General features: G+C 38.9%; 1 protein-coding gene across 3 annotated transcripts in view; it reads right to left on the reverse strand.

The window, feature by feature from the left end:
• Positions 1 to 16,151, reverse strand: part of LOC148871496 (uncharacterized) — a 181,046-nt gene that overhangs the window by 45,062 nt on the left and 119,833 nt on the right. For all 3 annotated transcript variants that reach the window (XR_016106452.1, XM_088967218.1, XM_088967219.1), the window contains exons 37-46: positions 14,597 to 14,892; positions 14,338 to 14,422; positions 6,628 to 7,332; positions 6,220 to 6,538; positions 5,885 to 6,043; positions 5,623 to 5,786; positions 5,344 to 5,524; positions 4,995 to 5,264; positions 4,698 to 4,904; positions 2,441 to 2,495 (exon numbers count right to left, since the gene is read on the reverse strand). Coding sequence is in view for 2 of the 3 variants with exons in the window: in XM_088967218.1 (XP_088823344.1) it covers positions 2,441 to 2,495; positions 4,698 to 4,904; positions 4,995 to 5,264; positions 5,344 to 5,524; positions 5,623 to 5,786; positions 5,885 to 6,043; positions 6,220 to 6,538; positions 6,628 to 7,332; positions 14,338 to 14,422; positions 14,597 to 14,892 (2,441 nt within the window). In the remaining variant the exon portion in view is untranslated. The remainder of the gene's footprint in view (positions 1 to 2,440; positions 2,496 to 4,697; positions 4,905 to 4,994; positions 5,265 to 5,343; positions 5,525 to 5,622; positions 5,787 to 5,884; positions 6,044 to 6,219; positions 6,539 to 6,627; positions 7,333 to 14,337; positions 14,423 to 14,596; positions 14,893 to 16,151) is intronic.

The following is a 16,151-nucleotide window of genomic DNA, read 5'->3' on the forward strand; positions in this document are numbered from 1 at the left end:
GATATTTCCTTTGCTAGAGATGGGAGAAAGAGACCCATCAACAAGGGCTATCTTCTCTCTACTAGAGTAGAGCTTATATGAACAAAAGAGATTAGATATACTAATTATATGGTTTGATGCACTAAATTAATAATCCAAGGGAATTTATGGCTACCTGAAACATTAGCATGACTTGTAGAAGCATGAGTACCTGAGTGAGCAAAAGCGGATGCCGGGGTGTTGCCAAAAGGGTTGGGTGTTGCAGTAGTGGTCTCCAAGTGATTAAGTAACCTCCCATAGCTTTCAAACTTTGCCTTTACTACTGCCAGCTGCTCCATAGCTGATTTTTCTTCACTTTCTCTATTTCTGCCTTCAGGCACTGTAGCAACATTTGCATTTTTAGGCTTCCCTGTCTGACCATTCTTCTTGAAATTGCTGTTACTGTTGTTCCAAAACCTTTCCAGGAGACGTTCTGGATGGAGTTCCCAACAAGTGTCTTTAGTATGCTTCAAGTTCTTGAAATATTCACATATCGCTTCCTTCTTCTCAATCGGCCCTTTCAACTTTATCACAACATTTGCAAAGTGTTCTGAAGGTGATCCTTGTAACTGTACTTGCTGCCTACTCTCTTCACTGCTCACCATAGAGTATGCTTGAGCAAGGGTGACTTCACCCTTGGCCAGAACATTCTACTTAGTAATGTCAAACTCAAGGTTGAGTCCTATAAGAAACTCAAACATCTTGTTTCATTCTACCAATTTTTAAATGTCTCTACATCATTGGTGCTCTCTAATACAACTGTTTCCATAACATAAATCTCTTGGCACTCTTCTCCCCTTGTCTTAGATTGTTCACATCACTCTTCAACTTCTGTGAATATGTTTTAGTAACACTGTCCCAAATCTCCTTAGCAGAAGTCATCCAGAGGTAATGTTGGCTTATGTAGGGCTGCATAGAGTTGACTAACCACCCAATCACTGTGTAGTTCTCCTGCATCCATTTTTCATAGGTAGGGTCCGTCTCTGCAGGTTTCTACTACAAACATATATCCACATAGACTATGCCCAAGCTAGATAATTGGCTCCATCTAATTTAATTGTAATCACTCCACTCAAAAAGGAATCGACCGTACCAACCCCAGATACCAGAATCTCTTTCATTTCACTTCCTGATTGCTCCATTAATCAAACAAAAATAAGAAAACTAGTTTTCCACTCTTTATGGACCTAACTGAGGTCAGCCCAGTACCAAAAACTTAAAAAACTAGGGTTTCATTGTACCCGACTCAATGGAGAAAGAGAGAAGAGGTAGCTGCTCCTTCCAGAGCATCCCGACCTTCTTCAAACCTTAACTGCCTCCTTCTAGGAATCAAAAGAAGCCTCCCAAGCCCTAAGCGCCACACCCAATCCATCTCCTTATCCTGTAACTTGAAATCTCTCCAGTCGGCAAGGGTTTTGGGCAAAAAAATAACAGCTTTACTTCTTGGCACTCTTCGCTCGGACTTTAATTATCCAAATCCTCTACCAACTAGGCAAACAGTCCTCTGATTGATCAGAAGCTTACCTCTCCATACACTCTTCTAATCGAAGGGTGTATGGCAAAAAAAAAAAGGAAGAGGGAAAACCTGCTCTAATACCAAGATGTGAAACTGTTCTCCAAATATGATAGTTAAACTTGATTACAACAGTAGAAGAAAAATAAAAAGGTGATTACAACAGAAGGAAGAAGAAGATGGAGAAGAAAAGAAAGGAGAAGAGAGTTCAATGGATTTCTCTTTTCTCTCTTAATCTTTTATTTAACTCTCTTAACTTTGACTAATTACATCTCTAGCCTGAAGTGGGTGGCCAGCACATAAATAACTTAAAGAAAAACAAAACAAGTTAACAGGCCCGTAATTAAAAAGGCACTTTAACCAAATATGATAGTTAAACTTGATTACAACAGTAGAAGAAAAATAAAAAGGTGATTACAACAGAAGGAAGAAGAAGATGGAGAAGAAAAGAAAGGAGAAGAGAGTTCAATGGATTTCTTTTCTCCCTCTTAATCTTTTATTTAACTCACTTAACTTTGACTAATTACATCTCTAGCCTGAAGTGGGTGGCCAGCACATAAATAACTTAAAGAAAAACAAAACAAGTTAACAGGCCTGTAATGAAAAAGGCACTTTAACACATAAGATGTAAACATGATACTACTTAAAACATAAACAAGTACTAGGACCCACTCAGCCAGTCTCTCTACACGTTGCAAGCTCCACATCAGACAAGACCTGATGACTGATGATATGATGAACTACAGTATTTAATATGATGTTCCAATGCCTAAACAGATTTAAGGATATTTGAAAAAGTTAAGTAGATGAACAAGCAGCATAGGAGACAAAAATTAGAAAAAGGAAATGCATCTTGAGATAAACTAATTCTGCTTTACAATGTCAGAACTTTAAGTCTGTTATGCATACCTTTCCCAGCTTTCGCTGATAAATTTGTTACCTCTAGCTCCAACTTAGCCAATTCCTACAGAAGCCATATATAAAAATTTATGCCTGGCTAACAAATTATTTTAAGTTCATTAATCTTCTTTATGTTTACATAATTCAGTGAGAAACAGTTGATTTTGTGGGATGCTGATGAAAATAACATTTGTAAGGAAAAAATGCTTACAATTATAGTTGAAGCTAAGGGGCAAGGGCTATTCCTTGATACAATGTGGTAAACTTGGGGTAATGAGCATGAGAATATAGTGTCCAAGTCTTATAGTGTAAGCCACTTCATGCTAAAAAATGTTGCGTTAAACAGGACTATCACTGTGCAATTGTCTTTTTTCAAAACTAGTTGAATTTATATCTCACAGAGCTAAATAAAATGTTAGAAGTAAAGAAAAGTGCATGAAAGAGGGTGGCAGGAAGGTTTCCTCAATTTGGTGTTTTCATGATTTCGGAGGGTTTTCTCAATGAATAATGAGGCTCCCACTACTATAAACAGATCAGCATTGGTGTTGTTTATGACTGAGGGTTTCCTCAATTTGGTGTTTTCAATGTGCGGTCACTATTCTAATCACGTATTGGTTCTTATTCTAATGGGAATCCAGAGAGGAATCTTATGACATCCAAATGTTCACGTTGTTGCCACTGAATTCTCTGATCCATGGACAGAGGCCGATAGACTCATTCAATTCATTCCTAAGGTTATCAAGGGTTGGGTAGTAAACCTCAATACTCTAATGACCTTGTTGAAGAAGTAATCTTGGTAAGAGTACAGCCTTTGGATGTGTTCCCAAATCTCTTTTATTGTATCCAAGAATATAAGGTTTATACCAATCCTTGACAACATGCTATTCTATAGCCGTGTCATAATTTGTGCTTCTCACTGCACCCATTGTATGAAAGATGGACAACATCAGACTAGTATTAGTTATGTAAATGTAAGTTTCCTCTAGCAGTGAGAAACACTTCAACAGACTTTTTTTTTTGAAAAAATAAAAGAAAATTATTATTAAAGAGAAAGGAAGAGAATTGGTTACAACCAGCAACAGAGTGATAAGGTAGCACCCAAACCAACTACAAAAACAAACTAAACTAAAGAAGGGATACAAGTAGGAAAACAGCAAATTCATCCCCTTCTAAACACTTCAATGGTCATCTCCTTCAAAAAACACTTCCTGACCATCACCTTTCCTCATTCCACGCCTCACCCCTACCCCTACTAAATTAATTTAAAACCTTTCTTCCTTCCTTCCCTTTTCAAAAGGTTCAAATGCTCTTCTTGTGAATTCCTCTCTGCCCCCCAAAAAATAGGCCAATGCTCTTTCCCACCTTAACATTCCTATCAGCCAAAATCTCTACCTTCACTCCTCCTTTCTTCAACACATTGGTAACTAAAGTGTCCTCACCACCGCAGCAGATCTTTCTCCTTCTTCTCTGACCCTGAAATTTGTAAGGAAATTTACTTTTTGAGAAACCAGCATCTGGGACTCCGCCCCAATTGATTCCTGAGCCCCAAATCCTCTCCCTTGGCTAGGGAGGAATTTTAAAAAGCAGTTTTTTGTTCACTACTTTCTATAGAAGTTCTTTCAGACAACTCCAAGGTAAAGGATATCCTGGAATGACTTTGTGAATGGTTTATGTTGTACATAATTTCCATAGATTAGCACCACTTTACAGCATGTGATGTCTCTAAGTAGCATGTGAGCCATTTGATAAGGAAATTTGAGCATCAAGCAGATGTCTCTAATACAGGACAGCTGGCCAGAAAACAAAACTTATAAGTAGATAATTTACATTGACCAATATCACATCCCTAGAAAATAGGAATGCAAGTTGGATACTTGACTTTTCAACCCAATCCATTCAAATTGTAACAAACACCTAAGTAGTGCCCACCCAAGTTGCTTTCCTACTAGTCAAGAAAGGAGAAAATAGTAGACTGAGCCCATTGAAAGCATGATATTTCCTGATTCTATCATGGACAAAAACAAAGCAATTTATTGGTACCTTATGTTATATATTTTTCTGGCTTCTAGCCAATAAAAGAAAATAATCAACAGGTTCCAAATCATTTCTTTGTAACCAATCGGAATTATAGTTCCTGAAGATGCTTTTTGAAATACAATTACTAATTAATATAGTGAATCATAAAGAGAATTGAGATAGATAAATAACAAATGACAGGAAATAAAGACAATCAATGCAAGAACCAGCATTTAAGATCAATAGATACCTTCCTTGGAACTTCAAATATGAAAAGTTCATTCCACCTGGCAGTGCCCTCATCCAGGTTATTATTCTTGAAAATCAAAGGCTTAACACACTTAGTCCTTGCACTCTGAGGGAAAAGCCTTTGTTGATCCGTTGCCAGGCTATCAACTACAAGGCGTATGGCACAGAAGAAGTTATGACTATTGCCATCATCAAGGATGGGTACACCCTGAACAAAGTAGAATCCAATTACACTTCTGCTTAAAAGATTTGAAATGACACAAGGGGCAAAATAACAAACTTCAGTTAGAAGCACAACCCTAGACTCGAATATCTGCACAGCAACATAAAAGCGTGCTACCCTGGATTCAGCTGCAACATTTAATCTATCAGAAAACCTTTGAGGTGGAATCCATGCAGAAGAACAGTCCTCATGATGTAGCAGTTCAATTGTTTCTGCCTCTTGCTCAACCTTCTTCAAATGAATGTCACATCCAAGTCTATTCTCTATTATGACAGTCTGAAAATCATCTTCCTCCAATGCTGAAAATTTTGATTTATCTCCAAGCCTAATACAATAATCAGCATCCTGCACACAATTATATAACAAGATGATGCTTTGGAAACTTTTGCACAAATATACTGCAGTAATTCAAAGTACATTTAACCTCATTAGCTTTTGTTGACTTCTCCTGAAGTTCAGCCTGTCTTCTCCATGAAACAATGGTTTCTGCAAAAGTTTCTAGATTTGCAGCACTGACATTAAGATTTACAATACTTGTTGCAGCAACATGTACCTGCTTTCCAACTTTTGAGGACCGGTTGACATCAGAATTATATGTTTCAAACCTCCAAAGACACAAAAAGGGAGCATCCAGTTAAAAGTTAGTAAAGATCTATACAATCATTTGACATAAAAATTACAACTAGAATAATCAGTAACGTACTTGAATATTCCATCAAATGGCTCCACAAGTGGCTCCCATGCTTCTAGTTGTGTGTTGAATGTAGATGCAGCAATAGAAGATATTAATATTGCATTCATTGCCTCTAGACTTCCATGTGTTGCAAGGTTAATATTTGTAATCATCACATCAAATAGCGGCACCATCTGAAAAGGCCCATAATTATAAAATACAAGTAATTACAAAGGAGAAATGATATACTCTATATCCAGGTGAGGGGAGCTACTTTCCAGAGACTACATACCATCCCACGCAAGTTGTCTAGGACAGTTACAGAGAAGCATCTAAGCTTCATCTCAGCACTTATGTTTTCCTGTGTCTTTGGCTTCATAGAATCACCAATTGTGTATGCAAACCGGCTTGATGGTTTCTTCAAATCAGCACGAGCAAGAAAAGTGCAGGCCTATGAAAGCAGAAGACCCCAAAAGAGCATTATAATATTCAGTTATTAACAGAAGATTAAGTGTTGTGAGACAGTAATAGAAAAAATTAGAAAAGATAGCAAATTAAAGCACATGGAAAGCTGCAACTTTGGCATAGATAACTCAAAAATAAGTTTCAGTAAATAATTATGCCAACCTGGTTTTCAACTTTCCAAATACTCCAGCAATGAGAACCCTTTGAACTTGAAGATCTTGAAATGGGCACCTCGAGAATATTAGTTTGGTTAACAAGATCCATACGCGGGCAGCAAAAGAAGCCCATATGTGGTGCTTCATCTGTTTTTGATACTATGCATCCAAGAGATGCATAACCAGGGGGAGCAATTGGGTACCAGAAGAAAGCCTCATCAATACCTTTTGCCACAATATGGGCAACTTTTGTGAATTGCACAGGCTTTGCAGAAATCTCAGGATTATCAGCCACAAAAGTGATACCCAGTGCAGGTGGTTCCAAGCTGATAAACAAAATGAAAAATCAACCACTTCTATTTGTAATATTAAGAATAAGAATCTAATAAAGAACTATATGCTGAAATGGGCTAACCCTTCAATTATGCAATCACCAAGTATGGCAAAGCCAGGACGTGGTATTGGTCTCCATATTGAGATTGGTGGGTGGATGTCACTACCCTTGTCCCACAAAACCCTCTCAAAATGTGGTGTTGACACATAATAACTGCTTGGTTTTGAAATTGATCTAAGAACATCCCATCCAGATGAACCAGCAGGCCTTCTATCTTGATCATTTCTTCTGAAATGGTCAACAGCAAGATCTGATGTGGAAGTTTTGGAGGAAGAAAGAAGGCAGTAAGAGCTCCTTAGAAGAATATAACCCAAATTGTAACTATGGTTCTTGGAAGGGCAGTCTGTTGAGAGATGAGCAACAAATGATCCAGAGACATTGTCCACACGCCAAATGCTAAATTCAGAGGAGAACCTTGGATTTGATGAAACACTAAAAATACATTCTGAAAATGTTGTAGAAGTCAGGAGATCTGAACGTATGCAATACACAATGTGATTAGGTGGTGGTTCGTTTCCTATCTGAGCAACACATCCTAATGCTGAATATCCTGGTGGTGCAATGGGTAACCAAAGTGAGCAATCATCACTGCTATCAGATTTTCCCTCTTGTCCTTCCAACCCTTGAATATCCGAAAACAAACCAATGAGCTTAAAACCAAGAGGCTTCCGTACTCGACCATAAGTGTTACCAATAGCCATTACTGCCTGAGATGGAGGGGATGGCCTGAAGATTCAGAGGAGTTAATAATGAAACTTTATTACCACCTTGAATAACAAAAGGTAGGGTCTTACTTAAGAATCCAGAACATGGCTATCAATTTATATCACTGACTAATATAATCCAGTCAACTTTTTTTGTTTTTTTTAACCCAGCTAATGTTGGGTGAAATTTTAAGGCAGAAAATTCCTAACACGGAGCAATAATCTTCAACCACAAATATTAACAAGTAATAAAGAAGAGAAGATAGAAAAGTAAGCAAGATCTAACTTAGCTGTTGGCTATGGCAGAAACCAAAAATGAACTCTTATCCATTCATCAAAAAAGTAAAAGGCGTGGGAGGCATACGCCTAGAGGTGCACCTCCAAGTGAAACAAAAAAAAGAAATCCCCCTTTAGGAGGCTTACAGTTCCTTGTACTCGGGAGGCATATGTCTCTTACATTCTGAACTACACCTCACACTTCCAGGCAGTGGAATGCTTCCCACCAAGCCTCCATATTTTAAAACATTGCTATCAATTCAAACTTTATTTAAGGTTAAGTCCGAAATTTACTATGGATTTCTGAAATCTCCCCTGAAGTTTCTGACCATTGCTGAAAGTAACCTCACCTATAGTGGTAATTGCAATTACCTCGCCTGAGCTTTCTGACACAGTTGCAAGTAGACCCCTCTGCGAGAATCCACTAACAAGAGGCACAAAAATGTCCAAAATACCTATGCAATTACTATTAAGACCGGTTTCTAAAAGAAAAAACATTACAAACTTTATAAACAACCAAAAATAAAGAAATTAAAGTTTCAGCTTCACCTTTGAGCGATTGATTTCAAAGGCAAATTTGGAAAATATACACTTTGGTCATGTTGACAGTTGTTTGTGTATTCAGGTTTAGTACCACAAGGGTACTGTTGTAATTTCTCTTCTGTTTATATTGTTCGACTGGACTAGTATATATAATAATTTCTTTCATTCGCCCCTGATGTTCTGGAGGGCTTTCAGTCTCTCGACTCAGCTCTCTTCTCTCTTCTCCTCTCCTCTCTTCTCTTGCTCTTGCTCAACATGGTATCAGAGCAAGTCGTCCAGGCCTGAAGGGTGAAATCAGTTCGACCCAGAAGTTGTCAAGCAAACTGCTGTTGCATCCAGTGCTGTCTCCAATCGAACTCCTACTCTGGTGAAATCAGTTCGACCCAGAAGTTACAGAGTCTTTTCATCTTCCAGCCCAGAAGTTGCACCTCTTGTCTGCTCGACTGTAGAGAGACTGTTGTTTGAGGTTTGTAGAGGGTGTTCTGTCTTCAGAAAGGCTATCATCTGAAACCAAAAGTACTGGTCATCTTCTGTTCGGCTGCCTATTGTTTGAGGTTCGTAGAAGGAGTTCTGGTTTACAGGGAGATTATCATCTGAAACTAAAAGAGGTACTATCATCCTTGTCTGTTCGGCTACCTATTGTTTGATGAACTGTTCGGCTGCCCTACTGTTGTCTGTTCGGCTGCCTATTGTTTGATGAACTGTTCGGTTGCCCTACTGTTAAGTGACTGTTCCCTAACACAGTAACTGTATTCAACCTTCTTTTTTTATTTGTATTGTGGACTGTTGATTGTCTATTCAGCCGATTGATTGTCTGCTCAACATTAATCTTATTGATTGACTGTTCGGCTACCCTGTTGATCTCCTCGACTAGTCAGCTATCGGGCCTACTAATTAGGTCATTCAGACCTGTTCTTGTACTGCAACAGCAGTGTTCAGACTTGTTTCAGTGAAACTGTAGGTCAGAAGGGCCTGTTTCAGTACTGCAACAGCAGTGTTCAGTTTTTTGTTTGTTCTCAGAGAAACTATAGGTCAGAAGGACCTGTTCTTGTACTGCAACAGCAGTGTTCTGCTTTTTGTTCTCAGTGAAACTGGAGGTCAGAAGGACTTATTTCTGCAATAGCCTTGTACGGCTGTACTTTTTTTTTTGGTTGCTGTTTCATTTTTTATTCTGATATCATGGGTAGTGAAGATTCAGCCACATCTGGAGTTTCCTCAATGCTGAATGGAATGGGTGGGGGTGACCTATCCTTTCCTATGGCTGTTGTCCCTCTTGATGGTTTAAATTACCTGGAGTGGTCAAGAGGGATCAAATTATACATCACTGCAAGGGGGAAGATTGGCTATATTAATGGGAGGATAAAAGAACCATCCTCTGGGAGTGCTGAATATGATAGATGGAATCAGGAGAACAATACTGTTATGTCCTGGCTCTTGGTTTCCATGCAACCTCAAATAAGGAAGAATTTCATGTGGGCTGAAACTGCAAATGAAATCTGGGAACAAGCAAAGTCTACATATTCAGAATTGTGACACTATGCCAAAATTTATCAACTGCAGGCAGCATCTTTTACTTGTAGACAGGGGGAGAAGTGTTTGTGGTTTATTATTTTGACTTAACATCTGTCTGGAAGGAATTGGATCACTACCAGAGTGTGGATTGAAAGTGTGATGAGGATGCTAAGAAGTACAAGCTGCTTGTCTCCCAGCAAAGGGTGTTTGCATTCTTACATGGTCTGAATCCTATGTATGAATCTATCAGGGTTCAGATTCTCAGCTCTAAGGATCTCCCATCTGTTCAGAAAGTCTATGCTCTTGTACAGTCTGAAAAAAGTAGGAGAAATTTGATGAACAGCCCTGGTGGGGATGCTGTTGTGATGGTTGCAAAAGGGGGTGTCTCTACTGGTGTGGGATCTTCTTCCCGGAAAGGAGATCTCCAGAAAAAAACAGAAGATAAGGAAAAATTGTGGTGCACTCATTGCCAGAAACCCCAACACACCAAAGATACCTATAGGGATCTTCATGGGAAACCAAAATGGGCTCAAGATCTGATTAAGAAGCAAGGTTCAGAGGTGAATAAGAAGTACGGACAGCAAAGTACAAAGAACCATCACATGGCCAATATGGCTACTCGGGAGAATCAGCCCCCCATTTCTACTGTGACTCAGACACATCTCACTAGACCTGACCCGAGGGAGGACATTATGAATTCCTTCCGTGACCATTTAGAGCTCTATGGTAGAGCAATTTGTCAGATGGATGCTCCTCCCTCAACCTCATTTGCATCTACGTCAGGTAACCCTGCTATTGCTTTCCATGTTGCTTCTCACACCCCCTGACTCTCCATGGATCATTGATTTTGAAGCGCCAAAACATATGACTGGTACGTCCTCTTACTTTCAAACCTATCACCCTCTTCCATAGCTGGTCAAGGAACTCTCTCTCTCTTCCTCTTGGTCTTACCCTTTCTGATGTCCTTCATGTTCCAAAATTTCCCATTAATTTGTCCTCTGTTAGTAGTGTTACTAATTCCTTGAATTGCTCAGTGACTTTTTTCCCTTCCCATTGTGTGATTCAGGATCTAGCCTCAGGGAGGACGATTGGTAGGGGTCGTATGGCTGATGGACTTTACATGCTGGAGAATAAGGCTGGTCTTCATGTTACAGAGTCTATGAGTCAGTCCTGTAAGAAAAAAGTTTATTTTTGGCATTGTCGTCTTGATCATTTGTCTATTGAGTCCTTGAAAGTTGTATTCGCAGAACTGTTTAAGTCAATGTTTGTTTCTGATTTTTCTTGTCAAACATGTCAGTTAAGTATGCATTGTAGAACTCATTTTCTTCAAAGAAATAGTAAATCTGAATCTCCATTTCACATTGTTCATTCTGATGTATGGGGCCCTGTTACTTTACCATCTGAGAGTGGCTACAAGTATTTCATTACCCTCATTGATGATTATTCTAGATATACTATATACCCGATGCGAACCAGGGAAGAAGTACCAAAAATCATTCAAGATTTCTAGCGGATGATCTTCACTCAATTTCAAACTGAAATCCAAAATTTTCAATCAGACAATGCAAAAGAATTTTTTCATAGTGACCTCACGGAGTTTTTTTGCTTCGCATGGTTCCCTTCACCATATCTCTTGTTCCCGCACACCACAACAAAATGGTGTGGCCAAACGGAAGAACCGACATCTCCTTGAAGTGGCTCGGGGTTTACTTCTTCATATGAATGTTCCCAAACGGTTTTGGCTTGAAGTTGTTCTTTGTTCCACTTACCTTATAAACTGTATGCCCTCTCGTCGGTTAGAGTACAAAGATCCACATCAACTTCTCTTTCCTAAGGCTCCTCTTCTTTCTATTCCTCCTCGTGTCTTTGGTTGCCGGTGTTTTGTCCAAAATCTGTCTCCCACCCGTGGGAAATTGGATTCTCATGCTATCCCTTGTATATTTCTTGGTTACTCCTTCACTCAAAAAGGATACCGTTGTTTTGATCCTATTTCTCGTAAATTCTATGTCTCCATGGATGTTTCTTTCTTTGAAGATGAGCCTTTCTATCCTGTTTCTCCTCAGGGGGAGTGTAGGCATGAGGAGAAACTGGTTCAGCTTCCCTCTCTCCCTGACCCTCCGCCTTTTCGTGTTTTTTCTCGTTGTCACAAAGGCTAACCAAATTCAAGAACTGTAGAGAATCCAGAAGCTGTTCCTCCAGTGCCACCATACTCCTCGGGGGAGGATCATACTCACTCAAGTATTTTGGCTCACAATGATGTCCTTGAATCTATTGAAAATGATTCCTCTACTGCTAATGATCTTGACCGCCCTATTGCTCACAAGAAGGGTGTTAGATTGTGCACCACTAAACATCCCATTTCCAACTTTGTCTCTTATGAGAACATTTCACCCTCATTTCGTGCTTTCCTTAACTCTATTGACAGTGTCCCTATCCCTAAGAATGTGGCAGAAGCTCTTTCAGTTCCTGAGTGGACAAATGCCATGAGGGAAGAAATTAATGCCCTTCACAAAAATGGCACATGGGAACTTGTTGATCTTCCCAAGGGAAGGGTTCTAGTTGGATGTAAATGGGTGTTCACAGTCAAGCATAAGGCTGATGGAACAACGGAAATGTATAAAGCTCGCTTAGTGGCAAAGGGATTTACTCAAGTGTATGGAGTTGATTATGTAGAAACTTTTGCCCCCGTTGCCAAGATGAATTCCATTAGAGTCTTTTTCTCTCTTGCGGCTAATTTGGATTGGGTTTAAAACCAGCTTGACATCAAGAATGCATTCTTGAATGGTGACCTTGAAGAGGAAGCGTACATGATTCAACCTCTTGGTTTTCTAGCTCAAGGCAATGAACAGAAAGTGTGCAAGTTGAAGAAGTCCTTAATTGTCCTAAAACAATCACCAAGAGCTTGGTTCAACAGATTCCATGTGGCAGTTCAGCAGAAAGGATACAGGCAATGTCAATCAGATCACACACTGTTTGTGAAAAGAGAAGGTAAAATTGCTGCTCTAATTAGATATGTGGATGACATAATTGTTAATGGTGACTGGGAGGATGAAATTCAGAGATTGAAAATTTTTCTTGCCACTCAGTTTGAAGTGAAGGATCTAGGACCTGCCAGATACTTCCTTGGAATTGAAGTCGCCCGGTCAAAGAAGGGTATCTTCATTTCTCAAAGGAAATATGTCCTACATTTACTTCAGGACACTGGGAAGATGGGGTTGAAGCCAGTTGACTCTCCCATTGACCCCAACCATAAATTAGGTGACAGTTGTGGTGAACCTCTCAAGGATGTGAAACAGTTTCAGAGGCTTGTAGGGAGATTGTTATACCTTTCTATGACTCGCCCAGACATTGCATATGCTGTTGGTGTCTTCAGTCAGTTCATGCATGCTCCTAGGTCTTCCCATCTTGAAGCAGCAGAGAGAATCCTCCAATATCTAAAGAAGTATCCGGGTGGTGGTTTGTTATTTCAAAAGCATGGACATTTGAAAGTTGAAGTTTATACAAATGCAGATTGGGCTGGATCCCAAAGTGACAGAAAGTCTACCAGTGGCTACTACACCTTTATAGGAGGGAACCTTGTTACATGGAGGAGTAAAAAGCAAAATGTGGTGGCTAGATCTAGTGCTGAAGCTGAATATCGTGCTATGGCCCACGGGGTTGCTGAAGGCATGTGGATAAAGAATTTGTTGGGGGAGTTGGGTTTCCCAGCGGCCAAACCTATAACTCTATTTTGTGATAACAAAGCAGCTATAAGCATTGCTGCCAATCCAGTGCTACATGATAGAACAAAGCACATCGAAGTTGACAAGCATTTTATCAAAGAGAAAGTTATCACAGGCAAAGTGTGTACCCCCTATGTCACATTTGAAAACCAGTTTGCAAACATCTTTACAAAAGGTTTAAACCTTTCTAGACATCATGATCTTTGTGACAAGTTGAGCATGATTGATATCTATGCTCCAACTTGAGGGGGAGTGTTGACAGTTGTTTGTGTATTCAGGTTTAGTACCACAAGGGTATTGTTGTAATTTCTCTTCTGTTTATATTGTTCGACTAGACTAGTATAAATAATAATTTCATTCGTTCGCCCCTAATGTTCTGGAGGGCTTTCAGTCTCTCGACTCACCTCTCTTCTCTCTTCTCCTCTCCTCTCTTCTCTTGCTCTTGCTCAACAGGTCAAAAGTAATGTCATGGGTATTTTGGACATTTGCATGCCTCTTTTTATGGGATTCTAACAAAGGGGTCTAATTGCAACTACATCAGAAAGTTCAGCATAGGTGAATGCAATTACGAAACTTCAGGGGAGGTTTCAACAGTTTACCCTAATTTAATTAGTATCAGTTTACTGTAAAGGTACCCAATAAGAGTTTTGATGAAAACCAGTTGATTGGTTACCATTTCCATGATATCAGTTGATTGGTTAAAAGATTATTATGCATCATGCCCTTCCAGTATCATAGACAGACTCTAGATGGATTAGTAAGTATGAGACCCCTTTTCTGGACAGGCAATAGCCCCCATTCCATTCCTTGCTATACATGTCAAACTAGATGCCCCTTTTGTAAATTTTTGTGCATAAGAAAGGAATTGGGCAGCTGTTGGCAGTTTTCAATGACCTAGTGGCTTGTATTGATCAAGAATTTCATACCATTACTGTCTTTTTGTTCTATTACCAATAAAGAAGTATGAGTTTTACCTTGATGTCACACAGTCGCCCAATATAACATAGTTTGAAGGAGCTCGTGGTCTCCAAAATGTGAGGTTGTAACCAGGTGCAATTCCTGCAACAACAATAACAGAATTGAGTGTAGATAACATATGACTTGACAGACTTTCTAATAAATAATCAAGCTAAATATTTCCAATTGTTGGGAAAATATTGTAAAAGAGTAGTGGTGAAAAAGAATTGCCCAGAATTAGACTTTTCAAATTGATAGGGCAAAGTTGTACAAGACCTTTTTGGGACACCCAAAGTCGATCAAAGTTGGAGCAAGAAGCTAAAGGATCTGCATTTCCAAATTGTAGTGCTGCAGCTGCCTGATTTTGCAAGTTAAGGACAAGAGATATAACACTCAAGGATAGGTGGAAGCATATATTGGTTGATATCAACGATATATTTGTCTTGTCCTTAACTGAGGTATACCCCCCAGAAATGTCCACTGGATCAAGAACTATAAGACCTGAACCTGCTTCAACAGTGAGATCCTTCACAAGAGTCTGTATCCAAGTATCATCTGGTTTTGAAGCATACCTGTACAAAATAGAAAACAACTACAAACTTACTGCTTCATGTCAGACACTGGTTACAACAATGAAACAAGAATGTGCACATATTTTTGTAGTACATGCATGCCATCTAGATTCAATGGATGCCCTCTAGTATGTTGGACTCAAGGTGCGTGGGTGGATGTTTGTATAGATCTGTTTAAGTCAGATAGGATCTGTTAGACTCAAGGTGAATGGGTAGACACATGTGTATACATCCATGTGCCATTCCTTAGTTTTAAACATTTTGATCATTCGAATGGTTATGTCTAAACTCAAAAAAGTCTTTTGATGATGAAACAAAGAGAATAAGAAATCCTAAGACTTATATTTCATTTCAAGGAAGACTAGAAGGGGCAATAGCAATTGGGGAGACTCAATTCTTATGGAAACCCTCTATCTTTCCCTCTCACACACGTTCCCATAAATCCTTGGGCCTTTGCTTTTTTTTTTTTTTTACTTTTCATCACATAGGGATTCATGCTAATGAGAAAAGAGGTCATTTATATCCAATGGGAATGGGAATGGATCAAGCCCATTTAGGGATTGGAATTCTGTTCATGGTGCCTTCAATGAATGCAGCTTAGCTGGAAAAAATGATTCCTTGTTTTTAGTAAAAGGGCTTCAGATATCCAAATTCATCAAGGAGGATTGGTAGGCTTTCCTAATGTAATAAAAATTCTTGGACCAGATAATATTACATAGTGTTGTCCAGAACTTCGACCAGATAATGGATGGAGAAGGTATAGTCAAGATGAATGGATTGACCTCATTAAGAGTTGGAGAGAATATCTTAGTGTATCTTTAGTTAGATGGATATAAATTCCTATTAATGGATGAGTGATAAAAGTTTTATAAATTTTATTGCAACCCACATAGTATGTAAATAATGTTAATCTTATAATGGAATTTGAAATGTATTGAAATTCATTTAAATGGAGAAACACATCTATGCTAAAAAGGAAAAAGACCTCCAAAGGCATTTGTCTAAATATAAAGGAGTGAATGGGTGATTGTTAAAATATTTATTTGGTTTTATAAATAAATCTGTTATGTAGCCCTAATTGTAAATTACATGCGGAGTTTAGAGTGTTTAGGGACAGAATCAGTGCTACCACTATAAGCTATCCCATATAGTTGCATGGAATAGCTCTACAAATTGTAGGTTTACAGGAATTATGAATCTGCCTCACCATTGATCTCACTTGATTGGTCCAATTAAGTTTTAAAAACTTGAATTATTGG

Source organism: Nelumbo lutea, chromosome 2 (genome assembly GCF_056320005.1).
Source record: "Nelumbo lutea isolate HS-2025 chromosome 2, American lotus-T2T, whole genome shotgun sequence".
NCBI lineage: Eukaryota > Viridiplantae > Streptophyta > Magnoliopsida > Proteales > Nelumbonaceae > Nelumbo > Nelumbo lutea.